Raw genomic sequence first — 20762 nt, 5'->3', positions numbered from 1 at the left:
TGAAGGGCCGCAGCCTTGCAAGAAAGAACAGAGAGCAGAGAGCTCTGCCTTGCATTTCCTGGGAGAACACAGAGATGAGCCGCACAGCCCTTGCTCTCAGAACACACACCTCTTCTCTTACCAGTTATCCATTCCTGCACAACGCTGTTCAAACCCCTCCTGCATCTCTCCCTTCACGGTGCAATGCGCAGCCTCTCCCCAGCGACGAGTTCTGGGCTGTTTAATGCCTGTGCCATCATCAGGACCTGCAGAACAGACCTTGCAGTTAAGAGGTTGGATTAGACAAGCGCTCTGTCTAGCAAAATTCACCATCTTAAACACTTCCAATAGGAGACTTCTTCAAACCGGCTGGAGGGGGAGCAAAGACGCACAGAGGTCTGACATCTTTGAACAAAAGCAGGGCCACAAACACTGAGAAATACAAACACGGGGCCATTCTGTGGGAACGTAAGGAAAAACTGTTCAGAGCAGCAGCTCTGGAGTCGGGGGACTGCACAGAGCAGCAGCTGCGGAGCAAGATAAGCGGCATGAGAACCAAGGACACCTTCAGAAGAAGAAAGAACATCTCACGGCTCTGATTGGCTAAGCACCTGTGTGAACGGTTAAGGAGTGTTTTGCAGAATGCTCTGTTAACATGTATAAAGAGAGTAGTGCTTAACAATAAAGCAGACAAATGCCACTTCAAGGGTATTAGAGGAATTTCCAATCATGAGCTTCGCTTTTGCAATATGTATGAGCTAATTATTTCATGTATACGATATACTTAATAAAGTTGAGACCTGTTGATCATGATAGCATGAGACTTGTCTCCCGTGGTCTTTTCTCCGACACCATTCTGCATGCACACAGATCAAATGGCATTACACACCAACACCACTTTACCTCCTCCGCACCAACAGGCTCTGCAGTGCCCCAACATCTGTCAGTGGCAGTCTGTGAGGAACGGCCCTGCAGAACACGCAGAGTCACGCAGGCTCTCCTCCTCCTGCTCCTCCAGACGCCGCGTTCCTTCCTCTGGCACACAGAGCTCAGCTGCTGCTGCTGCAGCCAGTGCTTCCCATGTCTGCCCAGCCTAAAGCCACCAGACAACGTCAGCGGATGCCTGGTGCTCACAGACGAGCAGAAGTACTGGTGGAAAATCACCGCACAGCACAGACTGAATCGCTGGTACCTTGCAGTGAGGAAAGGCTGAGATGCACAACATCCTCACCTGCTTGCTGGTTGCAAGTGAGGTTCAGCAGCAGCTCCACTCGTGATTAAGTCCTCCAAAAACATTCTTCTTTCTTCCTGACCAGGAGACTTCATACTGAAACCTTCTCCAAAGTCCTTATTAAACAATACCTGCATCTAAGGAGAAAACACGTTTCAGATTTAAGACCACAGAACAATCATATTCTATTCCAATACAACTTCAATTCTGATTTAAGTTTCATGACCAGCATTTCACCCACCCTGGTATGGAAGGGAGAAAGGGAGGGGGCAAAGATAGGGGGGCAAAGGTAGGGACAGCCTTTTAGCCCCACATTCCCTTATAGCCCACCCTACAGCCCCGTATCACCCTATGGCCCCACACAACCCTTTAGAGATCCATATCCCCCATAGACCCCCTATAGCCCCATTCTCCCTCTATCCACCAATAACCTCCCACAGCCACCCTATTTCCCCCCCATAGCTCCCCACATAACCCCTTATAGAACAACATCCCTCTCTATTGCCCCCTGCCTCCTATCACACCAAACACCCTCCCACAGCCCACCACAACCCCTTATAACCCTATATCCCCCTATAACACCCCCCCTATTGCCCCATATCTCGCTATATTCCTCCACAACCCCCTGTACCTCCCCAATAGAATTGTATAGCCCCTTACAGCTCCATTTCTCCCCCATCACCCCCCCCAGATCCCAATAGCCCCCTATAGAGCCCCTATAGCCCTAAAACCCTCCCTACAGCCCCCCCAGTCCTTATAGCCACCCACAGCCCCACATCGGCCCTATACCCTTCCACAGTCCCCCACAGTCCCCTATATCACCCCGACAGCCCCCTCTTGGACCCTTTCTATAGTCCCCCACAGCTTTCTATACCCCATATCCCCCAGAGCCCCCGACAGCCCCCATCATCCCCGATATTCCGCTCAGAACTTCCTGTTTCCTCACAGCCCCCGATATCCCCCCATATCCACCCCTACAGACCCCCCACTGCCCCCAATATCCCCACATTACTCCATGCCCCCCTGTAGCCCCACAGTACCCCAAATCCCCCAATACCCCCCAACACCCCCACAGCCTCTAAACTCCCACATCCCCCCGGATCTCCCCCACCGCCCTCTGCACCCACAGCCCACCTCAGCCCCGGGGGGCACCGCGAGCAGCGCTGCCGGCTCCTCTCCCCGGCCCCGGCCCGGAGCCGTTCTCCCGCGCACCTCCGGCGCCGCTGTCCTCAGCACCGCTCCCGTCGTGCCGCGGTTCCGTCTCGGTGCTGCCCGGACAGCTTCGGCGCGCAGCGGCTGTGGGACCAGCACCGTCCGAAGGGAGAGCCGGCTGCCGACGGTCGTTCCCGCGCGCTGCGCCTCAGCCAATCGGAGCCGGCGGCGCTGCCGCTGACCAATGAGAGGCACGAATGAGCCGGAACTGCCCCTGACCAATGAGAGCTCGGAGGCGGGACGGAGCTGCGGTGGGGGCGGGGCTCGGAGTGTTCCCTATTGCTGTAGGGGATGGGATGTGGGATTGGGATTGGGATCAGGATTTGGGATGAGGGATTGGGATTGACAGGTGTGAGATGGGGTTGGGATGAGGGATGGGGAATGAGATTTGGAATTGGGATTGGGATGTGGGATACAGCACGTGGGGCTGGGATGTGGGATATAGGGTGTGGGATACAGGATGTGGGATTGGGATGTGGGGTGCAGGAATATGGTTATGGGATGGATACTGGATGGGATATCGGGAAATGGGATATATATGGGCTGGGCTCTGGATACGGGATGGACTTGGAATGGATATGGCAGCGTAGAAGCGTAGAAGCACAGAACTTCAGTAGGAGTGGCCCCAGTCCCCAGCCCTGGGGGACAGCACTCGTGAGCGGCCGCCAGCTGGAAAATCCTGCTCTGGGTGTACAGACTTGGCCGGGTCCCCGTCTGCAGACAAAACTGCCGGGAGCCAAACAGTGTGGGGGCAGAAGAGCCGTGACGTGGGAGGCGTCTTGATGCCTGTCTGTCCGTCTGCACAGCAGGCCCAGCCGCCCCTGCTTCCCCCCTCCATGGGAACTGTCCCTGCTGCCGCTGCCGGAGTCTCTGCTGGCCACGGTGACCCGATGCGATTCCCCTTCATCCTCCCGTGCCCTGCCTGCTGCCTATCCCCACGGCAATTCATGGCGCTGGGCAGCGCAGGCGAGCTGTGTGAAACGCCCTCTGCATCCCGCTGCACAAAGGACTGCAGGAAGAGAGGAGGGCTGGGGCTGCTGGTGGCAGCTGAGGGACACCGTGGCCATCTGTGGTGCCCCGGAGGTGGGCGTGGGGAGCTGGGGGGCTGTGACATGGCACAAATGACTGCAGGCAGAGGGACGTAGCAAAACACAAACACAGGGCTTTTAATAACCTATCTGAGAATACAACGAGAAACAGAAACGACAGAATTCCCATCCCACCACAGCTGAGCGCCCAGACAACGTCCCATCCCACTGCACTGCTGACTGTGGAGGACGGCTGGGTTCAGGAGGGGAGGGATGGGGCCGCTGGTGGTGCCCCTGGAACGCTGCGGCTGCCGCCTGGTGCTGCGGGGCCAGCGAGGAGCGCAGGGTTACGGGTAGCCGTACCGGTTGGCTATGGCCATGTCTATCTCCCGCTGCAGCAGGAACTGCACGGGGCCGATCTTCATCTGCCGGGCCGCCCGCTGCCGCTCCTCCTGGGCCAGCTTCTTCAAGTGCTCCCGCTCGGGCCGCTGCTCAGCTGTGATGGGCAGCGACTCCTCCAGTGCTGTGGGTGCCACACCGCCACGCAGCCGGGGCCCCGAGCAGGGCACAAATTGCACGGGGCGCTGCAGCCGAGGCTGCGGTTTGTGCCGCTGTGACAGTGGGTCCCTCAGCGGTGGTGAACTCCTCCGCAAGGACGGGCGCGGGCAGCTCGGCGCTGTCTTCTTGGTGGTGCCCTCCTCTCGTGCCGTGCCGCCTGGGGGTGCCGGCGCCGCCCGGTCTGTGCCGCCAGCTTGGGGCCGGGGGGTGGCGGGGCCAGCGCCGGCCGTAGGCTGGGGCTGCACAGAGGGTGGCTGGCGCACCGGCCCCACCGCAGTCACCCTCTGCCCCAGCGGGTGCACGGCCTGGATGGATTCGCGTAAGTGCACGCGCAGCTCGCTGGCAGTGCCCGCTTGCCCGCTGCCGCTGGCTCCTGTGCTGGCCCCACACAGCTTCACTTGGCCCAGGTGTTTGCGGCCTTGTCTTTCTCTTCTTTCTTTGCATGGTGGCAGCTTCCTTTTCTTGGCTGGTGCGCTGCTGCTGGGCTGCTCCTGCTGGGAGCTCTCCCCTTTCTGGGAGGTGCCAGCAGGCGCAGGGCGCTTGGCCCGCTTGGTGCTGCCCCTGTTCTTCTTTTCTGCCGGAACCTCCTGGGGCTGCCTGTGCTGCACCTCCTTGATGGGCTGTGTGCTTTGGGCTGCTTTGGGAGGTGTGCTGACAGCCAGGGTGGTCGGCCGTGGGCTGAGCCGGGCACTCGCTGGTGGCACGACGGGGTGCAGCTGCGACAACCCACACTGCAGCTCAGGCAGGAACCCAGGGGATGGTGGAAGCCCCCAGAAGGGGTCGGTGGGGGTCCTGGTGGCAGCCTGTGCCTCCGTGCTGAGCTCTCTGCTGTCCCTGGGCTCGTCAGGGAGCTCAGCGATGAGGCATTCTGGGGCAGGGCTGCTGTGCTTCTCATGGGGGACCTCAACAGCTCTTGCCACCTCTGGAAAAGCAAGAACATCCCCCAAAACGGTGATGATAACCTTCCCACACCCACTCGGTGCAAACACACACCTGAGGGTTCCGCAGCCTCCAAACTCACCATTGATCCAAGAGAGCAAACCCTGAATGTCCGTGATGTCCTCCGGCACATCCGTCACTGCTGGGAAAAGCAAGAAAATCCCAAAGGCTCAATGCCAGCTCTCCCATACCATGTTCACGGTAAGGGATCTCGGGTGAACGTTGGGTTCCCATTACAAATCAGGACAGGAAAGGTAACTGCAAAGCCCAGGGATTAAGACCCAAAGCAACAAGCAATGAGATCAGTCCCAGGAAAGAACAGGCAGAAAGCCTAACTAGAAATGCAGCGCACCAAACCCACATGCCTGCTGTGTGTCTGTACCTCTCTTGGGTGCTGTGCCACATCCTGTGCTCCTCCCCTGGCTTTCCACATGGCTGCACTTTGCTGGAAGGCAGCTTGCATCAGCTTCTGACAGAAAGGAGACAACAAAGACATGAAGAGCATCTCTGTGGAGGAAGGTTTGAGCACAGCCAACCACAAACTTCTGGTCTTCGAGAGCAGGTTCTTCAAGCTGCCTTTCTGCTGTTCCAACATTGTGCCAGTTCTGCAGTCAGCACAGAACTGCCATGCCCTTTCCTCTCCCCTCCCTCACACACACTGCCCTTCACGCAGCCCTATTTAAAGGCAGGTACCCACACCACAGCTCACAAGAGCTTCTTACCAGTGGAGGCTTTCCGTTTCCCTCCTTGCCCTGCACCATTCCATGGACGCGCAGGCTCCGTCCCTACAACAACAGACTGTGTGTTGATTTCACAGACACCAGCAAGCAGCAGAAGTATTGTCCAGTAAGCCCATGTCCCCCCAGAAAACAGAAAGATGCTATTTTGACAGCCAAAACACACACTGATAGTTCACTTCTCACTGCTCCTTCCTGCATCCAAATGGGTGGTGGCTCGACATCTCCTGCAGCACTGCACCCGCCCAGAAGCAATTCTCAAAATTCATCCATCCATCCTTCATGACAGAGGACTGAAGAAACTCACTCTTGCCTGGCAGGAAGGACGGTCCGTCCCCATCGCATCCCTCTGTGCACTGCAAGGCGCAGTTGGATCTCTGGCAGCCTGCTGGCTGCTGTTCCCAAATGACGGGAACCGCGCCGTGCTGCTTCTGAAGAGAGAAAGGAAGAAACGTTGCAGGGAACAGCAGCCAAGGTTTGCAGAGAGCTTCCAGATCGTGCCAGAGATAGGATATCAGAGTGCTGAGATGTTAATTATCACTGAGGGAAAATGCAGCTTGAGCCATGTCCACATCATTAGCCCAGGCTGTCAGCAGTGAGCGCAGAATCCAACCACTTACTGAGGTCACAAAGGACCAAAAGGGCTCCTCCTGCCACAGCCCTTCACTTAAAGTGAGAAAAAAAGGAGAAATACTACGCAAAAGACACCCAGCCATACCTTTCCACTCACAAGGCAGAAATAGGAATAGCAGTCCTCTCCTTGCTGAGACATGACCGGTGAAGTGTCAGAGGAAGCTGAAGTTCCGAGGGCTCTCTCCGCAGGAACTTCCCCCGCTCTTGGAAAGAGCTGGCTTCACTCTTCCTCAGACTGCCTCGATCCCCAAACTCTCCTTTTGGACAGGAACCCTGCAGAAAGTACCAACAAGTGACAAATCGTGAGGAAGGAGCATTTTCCCACCTTTCTTCTGGCACGCAATTCAGTCTCTTGAGGAGGGCAATGTCTGGAAATCAGCTGGCTGCAAGAGCTGCCCAACCCAAGCTCCAGCTTGTGTCTGACTGCATGGCTTGTGTCAGCAAGTGCTCTTCTCCATCTCCTCAGCAGCTCTGCACCCAGCCATCCGTGGGGCAGCAAGGCACAACTTGAACTCTGTAATGTTTGTGCTCTCCTTCCTTGTCAGGGTCTGACATGAAGGCGGAGGCCCGGCAGCAACTGACCAGGGGAGGAATGACATTTCATCATCCTCACCGAAACGTGGGATGGAATCGCAACAAGAACCCATTTCCCCTGGAAACAGCCGTGCCGAGGGGCACTGCTGGAGCTGGGAACTCCTCCCCAGCCCAGCTTTCCTGCTGAGACAGCTCCCGGCAAGCAGCCGGCACCAAACCCAGCTCACCTGGTCACTGCTCAGCCGGAGCTGTGCCCAGCTCACACACACGCCGCAGTGGTGCTTCTGACGGGCTCTCACAGGTGATCTGCTCCAAGGAAGGCTCACAGCTCAGTCTGCGTGCAGCACGCTCACCAGAGCACCAGCTCTGCTCACCAGCTGTGGCACAAACGCTCCCAGCCCAGCAACCACTGTGACCTCAGCGAGTGCCCGCATCGCTTCTGTGCCTTCATCACAAGGGAAGGAAACGGACGCCTCCCAGATCCAGCTTTTGGGAAATAAACACCGGGGTCACCCAATGGGGTTATCTGAAGTAAAGTAACGGAGAAGTGAGGATGACTTTGTGCAGCCCAGTAGAAACCAGGAAAGACCAGTACGGCCTCATGGTGGTCAATGGAGTCCCAGGGAACCAGCAGCAGCACTAGGAATGCACATCTGTATGCCTCAGGGCCGGTGCTGGCCTCTGGCTGTGGCTTCAGGCCCTGGGGCCGATGTCGGCCTCCCGGGCTGTGGCTTCAGGCCCTGTGGCCAGTGCCGGCCTCGCTGGCTGTGGCTGTGGCTTTCAGTCCCTGGTCTGGTTCCAGCCTCTCGTGCTGTGTCTCTGGTCCCCAGGGCTGGTGCCGGCCTTTCTGGCTGTCGATGTGGCTTTAGGCCCCAGGGCTGCTGTCGGCCTCTGTGGCTGTAACTGTGGCTGTACAGCCAGGGCTGGTGCCGGCCTCTCGAGCTGTGGCTGTGGTTTCAGGCCCTTGGCCTGGCTCCGGCCTCTTGTGCTGTGCTTTCGGCCCCAAGGCTGGTGCTGCTCTGCCTGGCTGTGGCTTTAGGCCCCAGGCTCACTGCCGGCCTCTCAGGCTGTGGCTGTGGCTCCAGGCCCCGGTGCCAGTGCCGGTCTCTCTGCTGAGTTTTTAGGCCCCAGAGCTGCTGTCAGCCTCTCAAGCGGTGGCTGTAGGCACTAAAGCTTGTGCCAGCCTGGAACAACACACATTTTAAAACAGTTCACGTAAGCAAATGAAAGCAGGACAACACTGAGCTCTTCTGGGTATTTCTAGCACTGGGACAGAGACAGGAGAGCGTGCTCAGCCGTGTGTGCTTGGCTGTATGCAGCAATCTCTGCCACATTTGTAAACATCTTTAAATCCTTGCTATCCTGCGTTACAGGAGTAGGGTGTGACAAGAAGCCAATGACTATCAGTTTACAGGAGGTCATGAATTTAAACAGTTCCCCTTCTTCTTCCCTTGGCACTTAGCTTACAGAGTTCTCCTATGCCATGTGCTGGTGTCATACCTCTAAACCACAGCATTGATGGGTTCAGCAAAGCTCACAGCAACAGGCTTTGGTCATCCTCAGATCTTCGTGATGAGAGAGACAAAAAGAAAAAAAGTACGAGGTAACAGTCCTATTTTTTTCTCCCGGTCAGCATGCCATAACTAAACCTTCCATGCTAAGATTTGTATCTTGATAGGGATGTTCCCTTAACCACACACCTTTAGCACAACAGCTTCTGTTGAGATTCCCACCAGTGAAGAAGTATTAGTGCCACTCCTTGCTCCTTGCTGCTCCTTGCTGCTGTTTGAAGACCGATGCACGTGCCGTGATCAAATCCCTCTTGCAGGAATAAAGTGCTGAGCAAAAGGAATGTTTGGGCCAGGTGACCTCAGAAGTCTGGCTGTTCTGGTTGATGGCTGCTGATGGAAACAGGTACTCTTGTGGCTGTTCAGCTTTTAACGTGAGCCAGGTGTGCTGTAGCAAGAACCATTAGGCTCTAAAATGCCTTTAAACACGCACACTACCTATTTCTGTCCTGCGTGCCATCTTTGCTGCTTTTTGGTGCAGGAATTTTTACTAGCATGTGTTGGGCTTGTTTGCTTGTGGAAGGAACAACGTTACGTGTAGTTTTCACAGAGAACTTCTGTTATGATTTCTTTGTGCTTTTAATCCTAAATATCAGGAGGAGTGCTGCAAGAAAGGGCCCTGCCAGTGCCAGTAAGTTCCTACCCAGCTCTGTGTGACAGACCCCACTGCGGAGGGAAGCGTAAAGGATGGCAGTTCAGAATCCTCTCTTGCCAGCTTGACTTGCTGGATTTTGAGCTTATGAAATGTGCTCTGTCTTTCTAAGGCGTTCCCTTCTGCTTTAAAGGAGAAGGCTGCAGGGTGATATTTCCCTTTTGTCTTGCAGATGCGCTCCTTGGCACAGACCTCTCTCGGCCTTGCTTCCTCGTGGCAGACTATTTTGCAGACTGTGGGTGCCCCAGATTCAGCCTTCTATTTCTCTAGTCTGACAAATATTTTATTTGGGGGAGGAAAGAAAGAGTGTAGTTTAATGAGAATAACATCTGAGTGCTAACGCAGTGAGGTAAATGAGGGCCACAGAGGCAACTTGGTGCTGCTGAAGCACTGCCCAGTGACAAAGTCGGGGGTAACACCTGCTGGCAGATGAGCATAATGCTTTTGGACCGAGTGAGGAGAGGATGAAACACGATGACTGAGCTGCCTTCAAAGAGCTGCTGGGGGAAGCTTGGTGCCAACTGTGAATTTGATCTGATAACCTCCTGTGCATGTTCTACGTTTATTCCACCCTCCATCTTTCCCACAGCCGTACACGGGGCTCTGGGCAGCGGACGTTTCCGTTGCTGGGGGTCCTGCTGCCACCTCGAGGTGCTGAGCCAAACTGCCACCTTCTGTGTCAAACATGAGGAAAAAACACAATTCTGAACCCACGGCACCTCCAAGTTTTTTCAAGAGCCCCCACCTACTGCCCTGAGCCCTCCAGTTTTCCCTGCTGTCCCTTAAAAGCCTCAGGAATGCCAGCAGCACCTCGTGACTTAGGATGCCTGATGGATTTCACAAGGATGCACTCATCTCCTGCATTGTGATAATGGGCAAAAATATCAAACAGTGCTGAACCCAGCTGGGGACTCAGTGGCGACATAGAGGGAAACCTGCTGTGCTGCAGTGCGAGCCTCCGGTCCTGCTGCTGGGCACTGCTGGGTGCAGCCTGGCTCCGTCCTCTCTGCACCTCCCTGCAGGGACTGATGGCCGTGCCCAAGATACACCGAGCCTCCTCTTCTGCAGGCTGAGCTGCCCCAGCTCTCCCAGAATCTCACCCAACCATTCCCCATCCCTACGTTCCCAGGCAGTGCTGACTGAGGGGGAGAGGGGATTTTGGAGGGGTGGGATGGGGCCGGTGGGGGCAGCCCTGGGACACGGCCCTTTGTGCTGCCCCATCCTGCCCCACAGGTGTCTGCAGTGGGCCTGGGGGGGATTTGGTGCTGCATGAACAACTGCAGGTGGAGGCGTAGGAAAGTGAATGCAAAACATTTAATAATATAACGTAATGTAAAATAACATAATTGATCATAATTGAACAGAATCTAACAGGATTTAACATAATTTAACACAGTCCCACATTGTCCTAGTCCAAGATGACGTTTGTGGACAGCCCAGGTTTGGAGGGATAGGGCTGGGGCCAGTGCTGGTGCCCCTGGAGCACTGCTGCTGCTCTCTGTGTGCCACTGGGGCCAGCGAGGAGCCCAGGGCTACAGGTAGCCTTGTTTATTGGCTATGGCTGTGCCTCCTGCTGCACCACATGGGCTGGTTTCTGCGGACGCTCCCGCTCGTGCTGAGCCCACCCAGCTTCACCTAGCACCAGCGTTTCTGTCCCGGAGCGTCCTGGCCCAGGGGCAGCTTCCTCTTTCTGGTTGGGATGCTGCCAGTGTGCTGCTTGTGCCCTCTGCTCTTGCCTTTCCCGGTGGTGCAGGCGGGCGCTGGGCACTCGGCCGGCTCGGTGCCATCCCTGTGGGGGTCGTCTGGCACGTGGCAGGAGATGCAGCCGGGTGGCAGTGCCAGGCGGGTGAGAACCACCCGGGGCTGCCTCTGCCGTGCCTCTTCCGTCAGATGCCCAAAGGGCAGCGACTCGGAGAGCTGCCCACAGCATGCTGGCTGCCTCCAGAACAGGTCGCTGATGGGCCTGGCATCAGCCTCTGCCTCTCTGCTGAGCTCCGTGCCAGCCCAGGGAAAGTCAGGGAGCGCTGCGATGAAAGGAGCGCTGTCGAGGCTGCTGGGGACAGCTGGGCTCGGTGGCTGTGTGGCATCAATCCACCGCAGCAGCTCTGCCCTTTCCTGGGCGTTCAGATCTGGCAGCAGCTCATCGTGACCGTTTTCCACAGTCTCAGTGCAATTGGTCCCCTCTGCTTGGACATCAACCAGGTCCTGGTTCAGCTGGGGGACCTCCAGAGGACTCGTCACTTCTGAAAAAGCAAGAACATCCCCCAGAATGATGATCACAGCATTTCCACAGCCACCCAATGCAGACACCCCCCCGCCAGCTCTGCAGCCCCAAGACTCACCGTTGTTGACCCACGCCAGGAGGTCATCCATGTCCGGGATGTCATCCAGGATCTCTGTGCTGGATGTCACTTCTGGAAAAGAGAAGAAAATCCCCACATGGGCAATGCCAGCTTTCCCACGCCCACTCAACGTGAACACCTCCCTGCCAGCTCTGCTGCCCCCAAACTCACCGCTGTTCATCCATGTCAGGAGCTCATCGATGTCCATGGTGTCCTGCGAGATGTCTGTGCTCGTTGTTGCTGCTGGAAAAGCAAGAAAATCCCCAGTGGGGCAATGCCAGCTTTCCCACAGCCAGCCGGTGCGGACAGCCTGCCGCCCGCTCTGCAGCCCCCAAACTCACCACCTGATTCCAGCGCTGCGGTGCTACAGGTGAGCGGAGCCGTGGTGGGATGGGGGCACAGGTTGATGGGCGCTGGGTGCCCCTGGTCCTCCATGAGCACCACGGCATCTCCAAAGGGCCCCACCGCCTGCTCCCAGCTGGCGGGCCGAGTGCAGGGCACGGGGAGCACCTGCTGCTGCACTGAAGGTGCTGGCAGAAGGATGGGGCTGCCGGAGGCCTGCAGAGGGCAGCTGCCTGCGGGCTGCGGGGGCTCCCCATGGAACACGGCCCCAGGCCACAGCCCCATCGGCTGCTGGGGCTGCGGTGTTCCTGCCAGTAGGGGATGTCCCCAGCAGTGGGCAGGGGCCGTGGGGGGAGCCATACCTGGGTGCAGCTCCCAAGGTAGCAGCTGCAGCAGCGGTAAGTGCTGCCCCCTGGGTGGCAGCTGAACCACGGCTGGAGGCAGCCCCCCAGGTGGGAGCTGCGCTCCCTGTCCCTGGACACCTGGTAGCCCAGGCCAGATGGAGGCCTGAGGCGCCACGTGGGTGACACTGGGGACAGGGAGGGGTTGCGGTGACACCGGCACTGCTCTGCCGATGCTGGGCTGCATTGCAGCAGTGGCCGGTGGTGGCACAAAGGATCCAAAGAAAGTGGCGTCGGGTGTCGGAAGCACTGTCAGCGTCCCTGAAGGGATTCTCTCTGTGGGGAAATGCCCAAATGGGCGCCGGGGTGAGATCTGGGGCACTGGGATCACCCGGAGGGCCGCAGTGCCAGGAGCAGAGCAGCCCGCTGCCTTACCTGCCATGGGAGCTCGAGAGTGGCAGCGGGGGGTTCCGTGACCGCTGAGGTCAGCCCCTCTCCCCTGAGCTCACAAGGATTCTCTGTGACACTGTCACAGGCATTGCTCTCTGCCTGCCCCGTCACCAACACTCACTGTGGCTGCTCATTGTGGCCTTCCATTGTTTCAGTGGAGATGGTAAACATGATCGAAATGAACTTTTTGTGTGTTGAGATGGTGATGGGACAAAGGGGAACGGTTTTAATGTAAAGGGGGGGAGATTTGGATTAGATGTCAGGGAAGTTCATCCCAGAGGCAGTCGAGGCCCTGGCACTGCTGCCCAGACAGGCCGTGGGTGCGCCAGCCCTGCAGGTGCACTCGACTCAGCTCCCATTGCAGTGAATGGAGACAAAGGGAGGGACATGGCTGATGACGCTCAAACATGCGGTGGCATTGCAGGGCTGCGGCGCTCTGACTCTGCAAAGCCACCAAACCTCCATCTGCTGGCCATCTCCCTTCACACATCTGCCTGTCACAGAAGCACAGGGGCTGGAAGGGACCTCTGCAGATGAACGCAGAACAACCTCCCCCAGAGCAGCTTCCCTGCAGCGCTTGCACAGGAGAGGCTGCCTGGAGCTGCGGAGCCCAGAACTGACCCAGTGCTCCACACGTGCCCAGAGCTTCCTGCGGCCCTCGACAGCCTCCCAGGGCCACCAGTCCTGCCCAGTGCCCCCACTGGGGCCAACACACACGACGCTCAGTACGTGACCATCTCCTTCCCCAGGCACAAAGCGGGGCAACGGGGGCACTGGCAGCAGCAGCGAGGAGGAGCTGGAGGAGCTGCAGCTCTTGGCTAGCTGCAACCACCCCAACATCCCCCACTCCGCGCCTCCCTGCGGGGACCGACGGCCGTGCCCGGGATCCCCCCGAGCCTCCTCTTCTGCGGGCTGAGCCGCCCCGTCTCTCCCAGAAATCCCAGCCCAGCCATTTCCCACGCGGTGCCGAGGACGGCAGGGGATGCGGGGGGAGCGACGAGGCCGGCGCTCGCATCCTATGACGCAGCCATTCGCGCCGCCCCGTCCTCACCCGGCGCCGGGCGCAGGGACGGGGCGGGTTATCGGAGCCGCAGAAACGACCGCGGGCAGAAGCGCCGGGAAACGAAGGTTCGACGTTTAATCGACGAGCGCGCAGAGCGATCAACGGAAACGACCGCGTTCCCGACCGGCTCCCGTCCGACCGGCGACTCCGGAGGACGGCTCGGCGCCGACGGGGGACGGACGGCCCCGCGCCGCCTTCCCCTGACCGCCCGGCGTCCCCGAGGCACGGGGCGGGCGGCGGCGGGGACGCGGGGCGGCGGAGCGCCGCTTTCCCCCTGCGGAGCCCCGCGCTCCGCCGGCGCCGTCGCAGCAGCGGCCGCCATTGGCAGAGAGCCCGCGCTCGGCCCGCCCGCGCCGTGCTGCCATTGGTCGGGCTGCAGAACGGGGCGGGCGCTGCGCGCGGGGTCCTTTCTGTGGCGGTCGCGCGGTTTTTGCGTCATCACCGCGCGCGTCCCGTCTGGCCCCGGCCCGGCTGCTCTCGGCGATGCCTGTCGCCGTGCGCCCGCTCCGTTTCCACGGCCCCTGGCAGCGTCTGTATGCGCGTGTGTGCAGAACCGTGCACACGAGTGCAAAGAGGGACTCACACACACCCCTCTGCATTCACACACACCCATGTGCACGCACCACCCACGAGTGTGCAGTCGTGTGCAAAGCCACGCAGCCACGTGCAAAGCCCCCGATGCTCCCAGCCGTGGTTATGCAGGCACACGCGCGTGCAGACACGTGTGCAACGCAGCCCTTTTGCACGCTCACACGCAGATGCCATCGAGGAAACATCCTCGTGCGCGTGCACGCGTGCAATCCCACCGCTCTGCACTGCCTTTGGCTGTCTGTCCATCTGTCCGTCCCAGGGTACGTTTGGAGCTGACAGACAGGCTGTCTCAGGAGCAGAGGCGAGCAAACCACACACCCAGAGCAGCACACGGCCCTGTGAGTTTCGTTCAGCACGCTCACACGGACACACACACAGGCACCCCTTGCAGGTGCTGGAAATATCCCAGTGATTTTTGTCAGGACGGGATCTCTGAGAAAAGCAGATTTTAGTCGCGATTGCAACGGCGGGCGTCCCACAGGCAGGAGCACCTATGGACACAACGTGACAGTCTGCATACCCCGTTCTTCCCCCCCTTGCCTCCCCCATTTCCTCATTGGCTGTGTACTCCAGGTTCACAATCGTATCAAAGGTTCACATTTGTTAATTACTGGTTAATTTGTTTGTTATCTGCTGTCAGCCCGGAAGATGCCTCAACACTCTTCTTGTTCATACTGATACGGTGATTTTCTTCAGAGTCCTTGTTAAACAAAGGGTACGGAGGGGAGGTGCCCCATCTTCCTCCATACCTTCTTCAGGCACTCCCAGAGGCACGTAACAAATTGTCCTTTTAATGTACTCTTGCAGTGTGTGACATCTATTTTCAATGCTGGCTATACATAAGTTGTTACTGGCCTATATATATATTTTAAATAATTTAACTTCTCCTCCTTGAATTCTCTATTACTCAGGTCCTGTCTGTCCAGCACCAAAAGCTAGTAGTTTTCCAACATCGAGATTTGTAAAGATACGTATTACCTCTAGCTTGCCTTGGATGCTGTCTCCCACAACATCCTTACAACAAAGCTGAGGAAGTGTGGATAGATGAGTGGACAGTGAGGTGGGTTGAGAACTGGCTGACTGGCAGAGCGCAGAGGGTCGTCGTTGGCGGTGCAGAGTCTGATTGGAGACCTGTAATTAATGCTGCTCCTCAGGGGTCGGTGCTGGGTCGTTGTTCAACATCTTCATCAGTGACCTCGATGAGGGGACGGTGGCCACCCTCAGCAAGTTTGCTGATGATGCGAAGTTGGGAGGATCGGCTGACACGCCTGAAGGCTGTGCTGCCATTCAGCGAGACCTGGACAGGCTGGAGAGCTGGGCAGTAAGAGACCAGATGAGGTTTAACAAAAGCAAGTGTCGAGTCTTGCATTTGGGGAGGAATAATCGCATGCACTGGTTGGGGGATGAGCTGCTGGAGAGGAGCTCTGCGGAGAGGGACCTGGGTGTCCTGGTGGAAGACAGGTCGGCCATGAGCCAGCAGTGTGCCCTTGTGGCCAAGAGGGCCAACGGCATGCTGGGGTGCATTAAAAAGAGCGTGGCCAGCAGGTCAAGGGAGGTGATCCTCCCCCTCTACTCTGCCCTGGTAAGGCCTCATCTGGAGTACTGTGTCCAGTTCTGGGCTCCCCAGTACAAAAAAGACAGGGATCTCTTGGAAAGAGTCCAGCGGAGAGCCACAAAGATGGCGAAGGGCCTGGAGCATCTCCCTGTGAAGAAAGGCTGAGTGAGCTGGGTCTGTTTAGCCTGGAGAAAAGAAGACTGAGAGGGGACCTGATCCAGGTCTATAAATATCTGTGGTGTGGGGGGCAGAGTGGTGAGGGCAGACTCTTTCCAGCAGTGTGCGGAGACAGGACAAGGGGAAATGGCCAGAAGCTGGAGCATAGGAAGTTCCGCACAAATGTACACAAGAACTTCTTTACGGTGAGGTGACGGAGCACTGGAACAGGCTGCCCAGGGAGGTTGTGGAGTCTCCTTCTCTGGAGATATTCAAGACCCGCCTGGACACCTACTTGTGCAACCTGGTGTAGGGAACCTGCTTTGGCAGGGGGGTTGGACTTGATGATCTCTGGAGGTCCCTTCCAACCCCTACGATTCTGTGATTCTGTGACCTGATCAGATAAAAATAAGCTTTTAAAATGAAATGTATCAAATAACATTCAACAAGTGGCTCAAGTCCTGCTTGACCAACCAACCAGGTGGCTTTCTGTGATGGTGTCACCACTGATGTCATCTGTGTGGACTTGAGTAAGGCCTTCTATGACATGTATGAGTATGACATGGTACCTCATAACACCCTTCTCTCCATATTGGAAAGATAACAATTTGATGGGTGGAGTGTTTGCTGGATGAAGAACTGATTGCAGGACTGAAACCAGAGAGTGACAGTCAGTGGCTCAGTTTCTGAATGGAGATCAGTGACAAGTGATGTGCCTCACAGATCAGAGCAGGGACCAGTAGTCCTTAAGATCTTCATCAGTGACAACAGTACTGAGAGTGAGTGCACTTAAATCAGGTTTGCAGATGACACTGGGCTGAGTGGTGTTGTCATGGTTTTATGATTTCAGTTATCATTATTCCACATCGTCACATCATGGAGTGCACTGGGAGTCTCAGAAGAGAAGAAATGTACTGCAGATGCAGAAAACTTTGCTGTTCCGTTTCCATTTTCCAGAAAGATAAAACTGACTGGAAGTCGTGAGACCTCCTCTGTTTGCTCTGTGGAAGATCAGAGTAAGAACCTCAGTTTTCAGAAAATCTCTCATATATTTGATTGATTAGCTTCAATCCCAATTAACTTGTACTACTGCTATTATAATTAGTAAAATAATTCTCCTCTACAGACTGTTGATGTAGTTTTTTGACTGTTTGTTTGTTTGTTTGTTTGTTTTCTTTCCCTCTTTATTCCCTCTTCCCATTCTCCTCCCCCTCTTATGGACCAGTGGACCTGTGGGCCTGCTGTCCCCCTTTCGTGGATGCAGATAGATCCAGAGATAACCATGACAGGGTCAGAGCATTGTCCCAGCCCATTCCCCTGTGCTGATCCCCCTCCACCAACAAGTGCTGCTCCTGGGGCTGCTTTTGTCACTTCAGTTCTAGGTGTGGGGGTCCTTTAGGACAGCACCAAGACTGTCACCTGCCCCACTGCCACGCCTGAAGTTTGATGGCCCTCTTTCATTGTGGCACCCAAACTGCACCCGGTGTTTGAGGTGAGGCTGTACCGGCACACAGGAGAGCAGGACAATCCCTTCCCTCACCCAGCAGCCAGCAGTGCTGGCCCTGATGCACCCCAGGGGATGGTTGGATCTTTTGGCTGTCAGGGCAAACTGCTGGTTCATGCTCAACTTGACATCAACCAGAACCCCCAGATCCCTTTCCCACAGCTGCTCCTCAGACTTCTGTCCACAGTCCATACACACAGTCAGGGTTGCCCTGTCTGAGATGCAGAATCTAACACTTGCTCTTGTTAAAATCAGTGCAGCTGGTGATTGCTCAGCTCCTCAAGGCCTCTCCAAAACCTTCAGGAAAATTTCAGGCAGCGCATTGTGGATATCTTGTTTTATTAAGCAGATGCTAAGTTAGCATGAACTACATTTAGACACATATTTATACAGCTGGAAATATAAACAAATCAGCATAATTCCTCAGTGGTTGTCATGGTTTTGTGATTTTTGGTTTTCGGTATTCCACATCATAACATCATGTGGGGCAGTGGGAGTTTAACTGTTGGTACTCAAGCTCTGGGTACCTGCCTGGAAGAGAAGAAGAACTGCATTGCCCAGGGGACTTTGCGGTCACAGAGAGTCTCGAGATACAACTCCTGGCAAGGTCACCTGATGCTCTCTTCTTAGCCTGCTCTTCGTCGGCTCTCCTCCCCTTTTTCTCCCTGCTGCTCAACTGGACTGCGCATCTCACCTCAGCTCTCCGCGTTGTGGTGAGGCCTACCCACCTTTCAGACATTCTCTCTCTCTCATTATATTTGATTTATTAGCTTCAAATTTAATTATATTGTATTATAGTGTGTTATCTTGCATTCCGATAATATATTTAGTAAATTAGTTTGTTTCTCCTCAGATCGTTGCTGCTGTTTTTAATTATTTTGGGGTCCCCTGTTCCCTTTTTCCAGAGGCGCGGATCTGCGGGTCCCTCCGCCCTGCTAGTCACGGAACTGGGCCGAACCAGCCCGTAAACCGTTGACAGTGGTACTTGCATATATGAAATCATTTATCACAGAGAACAATAAAAACAAGTGACTCTAAAGACAGCAAGAACAGCAAATAAACTTATGACAATTCAGAAACATTTGTGAAATGATTTTCCTAACTGAACACATGAGCTCCTTGTTTCTAACACTGTAGATGAGAGGGTTCAGTGTTGGAGGCACCACTGAGTACAGAAGTGCCACTGTCAGATTCAGGGATGGGGAGGATAGGGAACGAGGCTTCATGTAAGCAAAGGTACCAGTGCTGACAAAGAGGGAGAGCACGGCCAGGTGAGGGAGGCACATGGAGAAGGCTTTGTGTCGTCCCTGCTCAGAGGGCATCCTCAGCACAGCCCTGAAGATCTGCACATAGGAGAAAAGAATGACAGCAAAGCACCCAGATGCTAAAGAGGCACTGACAACAAGAACCCAAATGTCTTTGAGGTTGGAGTGTGAGCAGGAGAGCTTGAGGAGTTGGGGAATTTCACAGAAGAACTGATTGATGGCATTGCCTTGGCAGAGAGGCAGGGAAAATTTGTTGGCAGTGTGCAGCAGGGAATAGAGAACCCCAGTGCCCCAGGCAGCTGCTGCCATGGTGGCACAAGCTCTGCTGTCCATCAAGGTCCTGTAGAGCAGGGGCTTGCAGATGGCAATGTAGCGGTCATAGGACATGATGGTGATAAGAAAATATTCTGCTGAGATGAAGAAGAGAAAGAAAAAGACCTGTGCAGCACATCCTGCATAGGAGATGGTCCTGGTGCCCCAGAGGGCGTTGGCCATGGCTTTGGGGAGAGTGGTGGAGATGCAGCCCAGGTCGAGGAGGGCGAGGTTGAGGAGGAAGAAGTCCATGGGGGTGTGCAGGCGGTGGTGGCAGGCTACGGCTGTGCTGATGAGGCCGTTGCCCAGGAGGGCAGCCAGGTAGATGCCCAGCAAGAGCCAGAAGTGAAGGAGCTGCAGCTGCCGTGTGTCTGCCAATGCCAGCAGGAGGAACTCGCTGATGGAGCTGCTGTTGGGCATCTGCAGTTCCTGGGCATGGAGTCCTGTGCACAGTGCAAAAGATAATGACAAGTCAAGACATTATTCAGAGACACTTCTCTCTCCAAACTACAACAGTTTTTCTTTCTCTTTGGAAAATGTTCATTTAACTCCATAACTTGAACTTACTTTCATGAGCTTCACCATCCCTTAAGAAGTAAAAAATGAAGGAACTCTTACTTTTCTCTCATTTCCCAATCATATCCCAGCCTCCTGGATATTTTCCTCCTATGAGCAATTTCCATGCCTCATCTCTACCTTGTCTGCACTCAGAGTGCCCATCCCAACCTCTGTGCACTTCAATTTCTGTTAGAGAAAGCTGCCAGTTTTCAGGATTAGTGCATTATTATTCTCAGCAGAAAAAGATGATAATTTCAGCTGGTGCTGTCCTTTGGGAGGGGAGAGGTTGAAAGCACTTTACGAAATGGTTCTCATAACAGCAGAATGAGAAAGGCACAATTCAGGATGCTCAGAGATGTGTTTGTATTTCACAGCTCCTTTCAGATTTCTACCCCCAACACTTTCCTCATCCCTAAGAACAGGAAATGGAAAATCCCTGCCTCATCTTTCCACTTGCACATTGCTCTTAGAAACACTCCGTGATGCAGTGTATCTGCGATGGCCCTGCCCCAAGAAGCAGCTGTGGCAGCAGAAGGCCCCTGTCCTGTCCTGCCCTGCTGGGGGGGTCCTTCCCCCCACACGTCTCCCTGCAGTGCCCTGGGCAGCTCCCCAGGCAGGCTGAGTGCTGAGTGCTGAGCGCTGAGCGCTGAGCCCTGAGCCTGGCAGGCGGCAGAGTCCCTGCCCCGGCACACAGCCCCTGGGGCACAGCAGGGACCTGCTCTGCAGGACAGCCCTGGGCACCCGGCTGCAGCCCTGGCTGCACAGCCTGCAGCCGTCCTGGGACACACAGCCCTCAGGGCTGTGCTCTGATGCTGCAGCATCAAAGCCTTCAGCTGGAGCAGGTCTTTCTCCACAATAAGGAAACACAGTGTGTTTTCATCCAGATCTGCACTGGGATGTCCCAAATTTAGTGATCCCTCCAGGAAAATATAGCTGCATTGCCTGTAGCAAAAGGCTTACCTTCTCAAAGACTGTGAGCAACGCTCCTGCAGTGAGCGCACAGCCTGCTCTCACTCCATCCAGCTTGTAAGCTCTCTACCTTCTCTTCTCTCCCTCTCATCCACAGGTCATGCTCTCAGCTCTGCTACATCGTGCCCTAGATCTTCTCCTAGGCACAGCTGTCTCTCTACAGCACTGCTCACTTGTAGGAGCTCCCTATGTCCCAGGAGCCTGGCCCAGCTCAGCAGCAGAGGATGTCATTTTCTCTTCCTC

At 55.8% G+C, this 20762-nt stretch overlaps 4 protein-coding genes across 5 annotated transcripts in view; 1 reads left to right on the top strand and 3 right to left on the bottom strand.

The window, feature by feature from the left end:
• LOC149916501 (olfactory receptor 14C36-like) overlaps positions 1–20762 on the top strand; it is a 53120-nt gene that overhangs the window by 23552 nt on the left and 8806 nt on the right. Inside the window, exon 2 of the mRNA XM_090147779.1 lies at positions 10305–10333. Within this exon, the coding sequence (XP_090003905.1) occupies positions 10305–10333 (29 nt within the window). The remainder of the gene's footprint in view (positions 1–10304; positions 10334–20762) is intronic.
• LOC149916504 (uncharacterized) lies at positions 3277–7494 on the bottom strand. 2 transcript variants are annotated; one of them, XM_090146940.1, is made up of 6 exons: positions 6403–7494; positions 5992–6115; positions 5670–5732; positions 5330–5416; positions 5030–5086; positions 3277–4930 (listed from the first exon to the last, which is right to left on the bottom strand). In XM_090146940.1, exons 1-6 carry the CDS (start codon positions 6454–6456, stop codon positions 3798–3800), a joined length of 1518 nt encoding a protein of 505 aa, XP_090003066.1. In that variant the 5' UTR covers positions 6457–7494; the 3' UTR covers positions 3277–3797. The 2 variants fall into 2 exon arrangements, with proteins under 2 accessions (XP_090003066.1, XP_090003065.1); XM_090146939.1 differs by having other exon boundaries at positions 3279–4930; positions 5030–5089; positions 6403–7493.
• On the bottom strand, positions 9948–13846 carry LOC149916503 (uncharacterized). The gene is made up of 4 exons (XM_090146938.1): positions 11755–13846; positions 11585–11656; positions 11414–11485; positions 9948–11314 (listed from the first exon to the last, which is right to left on the bottom strand). The coding sequence occupies exons 1-4, from the start codon at positions 12536–12538 to the stop codon at positions 10707–10709; spliced, it is 1536 nt and encodes a 511-aa protein (XP_090003064.1). The 5' UTR covers positions 12539–13846; the 3' UTR covers positions 9948–10706.
• On the bottom strand, positions 18450–19412 carry LOC149916502 (olfactory receptor 14J1-like). The gene has a single exon (XM_090146936.1). It carries the CDS (start codon positions 19410–19412, stop codon positions 18450–18452), a length of 963 nt encoding a protein of 320 aa, XP_090003062.1.

Source organism: Phasianus colchicus, chromosome 10 (assembly GCF_987193195.1).
Source record: "Phasianus colchicus chromosome 10, bPhaCol1.hap1.1, whole genome shotgun sequence".
Lineage (NCBI taxonomy): Eukaryota > Metazoa > Chordata > Aves > Galliformes > Phasianidae > Phasianus > Phasianus colchicus.
Note: the sequence above shows the minus strand (reverse complement) of the source record. Positions and strands in the feature narration are given on the sequence as shown.

Excerpts from the sequence above, each read along its gene's own strand:
- LOC149916504 (XM_090146939.1), bottom strand. The coding sequence starts at position 6,456 with ATGTCTCAGCAAGGAGAGGACTGCTATTCCTATTTCTGCCTTGTGAGT. Across the intron at positions 6,116-6,402 it reads TCTGCCTTGTGAGTGGAAAG|AAGCAGCACGGCGCGGTTCC; the intron begins GTATGGCTGGGT and ends TTCTCTCTTCAG. Across the intron at positions 5,090-5,329 it reads TGGCACAGCACCCAAGAGAG|CAGTGACGGATGTGCCGGAG; the intron begins GTACAGACACAC and ends TGCTTTTCCCAG.
- LOC149916503 (XM_090146938.1), bottom strand. The coding sequence starts at position 12,538 with ATGGCAGGTAAGGCAGCGGGCTGCTCTGCTCCTGGCACTGCGGCCCTC. Across the intron at positions 11,657-11,754 it reads CGCAGCGCTGGAATCAGGTG|CAGCAACAACGAGCACAGAC; the intron begins GTGAGTTTGGGG and ends TTGCTTTTCCAG. Across the intron at positions 11,315-11,413 it reads CCTGGCGTGGGTCAACAACG|AAGTGACGAGTCCTCTGGAG; the intron begins GTGAGTCTTGGG and ends TTGCTTTTTCAG.
- LOC149916502 (XM_090146936.1), bottom strand. The coding sequence starts at position 19,412 with ATGCCCAACAGCAGCTCCATCAGCGAGTTCCTCCTGCTGGCATTGGCA.